Consider the following 6,883-nt stretch of genomic DNA (forward strand, 5'->3'; position numbering starts at 1 on the left):
CACACACACACATACAAGATTTCTCCAGTGGAATATGTAATAGTGACTGTGGAGGACCACAGACCCGACCCCCAAGACCAAAGGCAGACATAAGGGGGACCATTTCCTGACAATCTTGATCAAAATAGTTTTTTTTAAAGAAGKTGTCGTAATGGGAATCAATCAGAAAACGCAGATTTAACGTCAGTTTAATCTGTAAGCACTTACATGTGAACTCTGAGCTTTGAGAAATTTAGTTCTTTTTTCCTTCAGTAAATTAAAGTCAAAGTTTAGTGAGTTGAATAAATGACTTTTATTCTGACAGTAAAACAAACAAAGCAACACTTGCACGCCAGTTCTTCCACTTCACTTMCCCACCACAGAACTCATGTTGTAATCTGTGAACGCATGAAAACAACTCCGGTTTTGCAACCCACACTCAACAAGCATCTCTTCCACGTTTTTACCAAAAAGCTCTGATGAAACAGTAATGAGTACAGCATGCAGGATGATGGAGACGACTGCAGATTTTCTGTGTGGAAGCCAAGTTTACAACTGTTTCAGCAAATGCAAATTAATCTGCAGAGAATAAATGTTCTGCAGGAATTGGACTTTTCTTTTGTAATCACAGTCAGAAACTAATAAAGAATAGAAAACGTTCTACAGACATGTTGGTCAGTTTGTTATCCTGGCTGACCTGATACGTGTTGATGAGCTTAAACTTAATCACAATCATATCAGCGTCCAGGAATTCAACTAAAATCAAAAAGATGGATTGTGGTGTCGTATTCTGCTCCTCAAACTTTATCTTAGGGGAGGTGAACTCTCAATGTCTGCCTTAATCTGTACTCGTGGAATGCATTTAATCTTTACATTAGATTTACTGCAGAACACAGAAACACAAACCAAAAAAAAAAAAGGCTGATAACTGGAGATATATCCTTTCTGCAACACTTGTACTCACCCATGTTTAACATTTCAAATGAAATCTTAGGTATGTTTTATCTCATATTTGATGGATATATCACTACATTTACTGGCATAAACCTAAAAGTAACATAACATTTACACTTCTGTTTTTCAGACAAGTGAAATAGATAAGCATTTAAAAAATATTTTAGTCAGTGCCACTACAAAAGAAAAAAAAAAGGATAAAGCAAACTTTTTAGTTTTTAGGCTAGCATCTTAGTTCATATGAGATTACTTAAAAATAACTAAACATTTTCAAAATAAAAGCACATTGAAAGCTTGGATAACAATTGAATACATACAGATATTTAGCACAGACGTGTTCAGAATGCATGAGTACACAGGACATCTGCACAATAAACATTCAAATTCCAAACAATATTCAGAATATAGTCTGGTATTATAGTCACAGTATCAATACATGTTAATGAGATTAAGAACMGTTTATGGATCAGAGATCGAAGGTCCATCCTGGTGCAGCGGTAAATTATAGTGATGCCATATCAGCCGCAGCACAAATTCAAACTCATTAAAAACTTATTCATTATTTCATGATAACTGGTTGTACAATTTATAATGAAATTGCCTTTTCTGTGTTTATGTATTCTCCTGCCTTCCAGCAGCTCTTGTCATCCTTACATAAAGACCAGACTGCATGTCTGCACCAGGAAGACGAAACTAAAGAATGGCTGGACCGCATGTGGAATCCTGCAGTTCATTGTCACTGTGTGCACAAAAACACCATTTTTTGTTCTTATTATAGGTAAAGTTTGTTGTTTTTCTCTTTTATCCATTCAGTGTTTTGTTTTGTTCCAGTAGCTTTTTGCTCAAGTTCCAGTGTTTCTGTTTCTGACCTGTTTAACTTCTGTCCTACGTCAGACATTAAAACAACTTTCTGAGCTGTTTTGTAAAATATTACAAACCTATGAAAGGCTTTTGTTAACTTTAAAAGAGACTATTAATCAGTACTGTGATGTCTGATTTAACACAAGTGCTAAATTCAAGCTAGTAGGATGAGAGTTTAGTGTTTATTAGTTTGTAATGTTTCTAAGACTACAGATATTGTGATTAGAGAAACAGGACTAGAYGGCATTAGAATTAGTTTATATGTGTATGTTTTCACTGTGCAGGGAGAGTTTTTTCTAGAGATGAGGTGGGGGGGACTATCCATAAGCTTAAAGGGCAGTTTATACAACAATCTCCTTTTATTCAGATAATTTTCTCTTGGATGGAGGTATGAGGTGTGCAGGCAGCTCTGATGGGAGTTCATGTCCTTCCAGTTTCACCTTGATTAGGTGATTGGCCAAAGCAAACTCCTCGTCGTCGAGCATCCCGTCCTTATCGATGTCGGCCAACTTCCAGATCTTTCCCAGGACTGTGTTGGGCAGTTTGGATTTCACCATCTCCTTCTTGGCGTTGGCTCCCGACACCTTCCCGTTGACGGGAGACAGCGTGTAGAAAATCTCGTCGTAAGCGGGTTTGTCGCGAGCGACAACCCACTCGGCCTCGTCGATGCCCTCGCCGGCCCCTTCGCCGTACCCGTGACCGAACGGGCCGTTTAAAGTGCCGTCAAATGCTCCTCCTTTCACCGCCGAGTTGGGATGCTGGGTTTCCTCCTGGCGCACCAGAACCATCAAGCTGGCGATGTCGTTGGCTAGCATGTCATCGACCGCCTCCAAGAGTTTGGGTTTGAGAGGCTGGAACCGGGTGAGATCTTGAGCTTGAAGCTGGTCCTGAAAAACAAAATCAACCACAAATGATCTTTTAATCAAAACATCAACCACAAATCTAAAATTCCTCTGCTCCATTTTGTGTTTACCTGCATCTTCTTCAGATTAGGAAAATCCCCCGGTGATATCTGATGCTCTCTCTCAATGCGTTTGTAGATGTCTCCCAGAGTACCAATCAGCTCTTTCTTCTTGTTCTCCTTCCCGAACACTGAGGGCATTTCTTTCTTCAGAGAGCTGATGATGTAGGCATGAACCTACAGATGGAAGACATGAAGTTGTTTTTAAACGTATTCACGGGAAAAATAATATTTCAAATGAGTTTCTTTAAACGTCAAGAAATTAGAGCTACAGTCTTAGGGTGTATTTACCAGGAAAGTCACTTGATCCTCRTTTGGTCCGGACCAAAAACAAACGTAATTTTTTTTATTTGATGCGGTTTGCATTCACATTGTGCTTTTTTTACAAGTGGACTACAATTTATAAACGCTTTGTTTAACTTTATGGTTACTGGTGGAAGTTTATAGAATGAATGCTGATTCAGTAAAAGAGTTTAGTTCYGCGTGAACTAGCTAAAGCATTCGGGGCCAAAACCAAAGTGAATTGCTACAGCATGTAAGATATTGTTTATAATTTGTTGTTGATAAATTGTTCTGTGTAATGAATTGTCTTAATGTTTTATTCTTCTTAAACCGTGTTTAAAACGGTTTTATTTTTAAGATGCTAAAGGCACATTTGGGGACTAGCTTTGACAATTAATCTAGGCTATAAATGTTTAAGTGTACACTTGATACTTGTCACTATATAAATAAACAATAAATAAATGAAACAGAATAACCTTTTTACACAGTCTAAACTATTTTAAAAGGTAATAAAACAAACACTCATTGGCCACTTTATTAGGTACACCTTTCCAACTGCTCATTAATGCAAATGTCAAATCACATGACAGCAACTCAATGCATTTAGGCATGTAGACAAGGCCAAGACGATCAAACCGAGCATCAGAATGTGGAAGAAAGGGGATTTAAGTGACTTTGAACGTGGCATGTTTGCTGGTGCCAGACAGGCTGGTCTGAGTATTTCACAAACTGCTGATCTACTGGGATTTTCACGCACAACCATCTCTAGGGTTTACAGAGAAGTCCTGATGCATCTCAGTAATCCAGGTAAAAAATCAAAAAGAAAAAAAATTGTATAGGTCYTCTGGACGGGTTCTTCTCTAATGAAACGTTTCGTCTCTCCTCCAAGAGACTTCTTCAGTCAGAGTTTCAGGCAAAATTCAGGCTTTTAAGCCCTGCCTCCATGTGACTGATACTCACATCACATGGCTATCGTTGACACCTAATTAACACCTGTTGTTAACAGGGGGTGGAGTGATACTGGCAATAGCAGCGCTGTAAGAGGGGGACAACTGAAAACGGAGGCCTCCACCTCTGCTTAATGATGGACGGTCTTTCTTCACAAAAATGGCTTCTTTTACTCCTCTCTCAAACCAASGTTCCTCTCTATCAAGAATGAGAACATCCTCATCTCTGAAAGAGTGACCGCTGGCCTGTAAATGAGTGAAAACTGCAGAGTTCTGGCCATTAGATGTAGCTCGTCTGTGTTGGGACATTCTTTTGAACAGTGGCTGCTTTGTTTCCCCGATGTATAACTGGTCGCAGTCCTCCTGGCACTTMACAGCATATAYRACATTGCTCTGTTTGTGCCGGGGCACCGGATCTTTGGGGTGAACCAGCCTTTGCCGTAATGTGTTTTGGGGTTTGAAAGCCACTGGGACATCATGTTTAGAAAATAAACGTCTCAGTTTCTCCGAAACACCCGCAACATACGGAATAACCACTGGTTTGGGTCTGGGTTTGGGGTCTTCATTTTCACCTGAAGGTTGCATGGAATCCTGTCTGTGTTTCCTGTCTGCTTTCAGGAAAGCCCAGTCAGGATAACCACACTGCTCCAGGGCCTGTCGTGTGTGTGATTTCTCTTTCTGCCTGGCTCCTGGGTTTGTAGGGAYACTGTCTGCTCTGTGGTACAGAGTCCTGATCACTCCTAACTTGTGTTCCAGTGGGTGGTGGGAGTCAAAACATAAATATTGGTCTGTGTGGGGTCTCTTGGAGGAGAGACGAAACGTTTCATTAGAGAAGAACCCGTCCAGAAGACCTATACAATTTTTTTTTTGTTTTTTTTTTTACAGAGAAGTGTTCGAAAAAAGAGAAAATATCCAGTAAGCGGCATTTCTGTGGGAAATTTATTCTGTCTAGAATCATTTAGGTCTAAATGACCATGTAAACACCAGGAACCCCTGAGACATCATGGTCCAAAGAACCGAAAAACAAAAAGTTACAACAAACAGAAAAAAAAAAGCCTTTGGGTGCAAAGTCATAAAAACTCAAAGCCAAGAAGGCGAGGCTCTAAATCATTTACAGGTGGCTGTGTTACAATGACCTTCATTTTACAAAGGTATGTTAATATTAAAATGAATGAGAAAAAAAAAGAACATAAATCAATAAACATACCTCATGATGTAAGCAAAACATTACAGTAAATAAGGTCCAATTAATGTCTGATGGTTTGAAATAATTATTGTTTTATAAGTGATTATTTGATTGTTTTCAACAAAATAGAAAAACTAATGGAACTTTGTATTTTCAGATGTATMAAAAATGTAAATAAAACGACAAGAACTTGTTTTGTTTCGTTGTTGATACTTGTATGTTTTCCTGTATCCACCTGGTGTCCTTGAACTACACACAGCCCATCAGCTGTCAAACAAAACACTTCTCCCAACTCTGATAATCGGTGTGTTTGTGCGTGTGTGTGCTTGTTTGTGTGTGTTTTAGGGTGTGCACACGCATCATTTCCTCAACAAGCGGCAGTCTGCCGCCTCCCCTACCTGACCTCCTGTTCAGGGAGGAAGTGGCACATATTTCACTCAGAGCAGAAGAACCACGTCTGTCCGGCACCGAAGGTTTGGTGACAGTGATAAGTTTCTGCCGACAAGGTCAACAGCTRGAAAAGTGATGCAGAGGAAACGCAYGCTGACATTTAAAGACGTCAGCAGGAGTCCCACTRTTTTAGCTCGCCGCCATGTGGCATAAATATTCAGCACGCGCAATGGTGCCAACAAAACAAGATGTCTTTTAAAAGACGACCTGAGACACAGCATCACCTGTCTTTAACGCGTTCCCGTCATTTCTAGATGTGTCCTACCTTGGCTAGCCTCGCTCTCTTGATCAGATCGTTGAGTTTTCGAAGGGCCGCGTTTCTCGGTAAGGACTGAATGTCCTTGAATAAATCCTGCTCTTCTGCTTCAAACAGCTTCCTGTTGTCAGGAATCAGCAGCGGGTGGGACCAGAATGAGCCGATGTACACGCGAATCACCTGTCAGTCAAAGGGGGGTTAAAAAGCTGAGTCATCAGGTGAAACACTTTTAGTAAGTTGATCTTTTTTTTTTTTTACCTCAGGCGTGTTGACTATTTTGCCCAGGGACCACATTAAGGCACCGTACACTCTCATCAGCTGCTGGGTTTCGATCTGATCTGCCTTGTTCAGCACAACTCTGGAAAAAACAACAACAATGGCAATCCTGGTATTTTCCTTTTATTTGTGTACCTGTTGAAGTGGTGACTGGTGCTTCATCGTACTGGTGGAGCATGTTTGCACTGTAGAATTGCTTTCATAAAGTGGCTCTAAAACGCTAAAACATTATGGCAGTTTGTACTTTTTAGATTCATCACAGTTCAAATCAGGGATGGACAATTTAAATGATGGAGGGAGCCACAATTTTCAGTTGACACTACAAGAGGGCCACATAGCGCTGCACACTCCTCCGAGGCTGGAAGTGGCCCGCAGCCCTCCAGTTGCCCTTCCCTGGTTTAAATAGTTGGCATAAAAAATATTGAGTACTAACAGTGGTACTTGTACCTCTTTGAAGTATTTTGTGAATGCATCTATTCAAACAATAATGAATCTACGACAGATTTAAATAAAGTTTATAATATAGTATTTTATTCACATTGTACTGCATTGCGTCAACAGTAGGGGTRTAAGAAAATATTGATACACTGAAATATCGCAATATTTCATTTCCTCAAACTGTATCAATATTCTAAAGCCCTGTATCGATTTTTAATTAAGGTTTAAAATGTCAACTTTCCTGCCAGCCGTTCATTTTTGTGTTGTAGTTCAGCCTCTGACCACTAGTTGGC

The 6,883-nt window shown here is 40.0% G+C and overlaps 1 protein-coding gene across 2 annotated transcripts in view; it reads right to left on the reverse strand.

Annotated features, from left to right (window-relative positions):
- Positions 1–268: 268 nt before the first annotated feature.
- Positions 269–6,883, reverse strand: part of ehd3 (EH-domain containing 3) — a 21,608-nt gene continuing 14,993 nt past the window's right edge. For both annotated transcript variants that reach the window (XM_014011908.1, XM_014011907.1), the window contains 4 exons: positions 6,135–6,234; positions 5,886–6,056; positions 2,768–2,932; positions 269–2,681 (listed from right to left, as the gene is read on the reverse strand). In XM_014011908.1, coding sequence (XP_013867362.1) covers positions 2,154–2,681; positions 2,768–2,932; positions 5,886–6,056; positions 6,135–6,234 — 964 coding nt within the window. In that variant the 3' untranslated portion in view covers positions 269–2,153. The remainder of the gene's footprint in view (positions 2,682–2,767; positions 2,933–5,885; positions 6,057–6,134; positions 6,235–6,883) is intronic.

The sequence above is a fragment of the Austrofundulus limnaeus genome, unplaced genomic scaffold, assembly GCF_001266775.1.
Source record: "Austrofundulus limnaeus strain Quisiro unplaced genomic scaffold, Austrofundulus_limnaeus-1.0 Scaffold86, whole genome shotgun sequence".
NCBI lineage: Eukaryota > Metazoa > Chordata > Actinopteri > Cyprinodontiformes > Rivulidae > Austrofundulus > Austrofundulus limnaeus.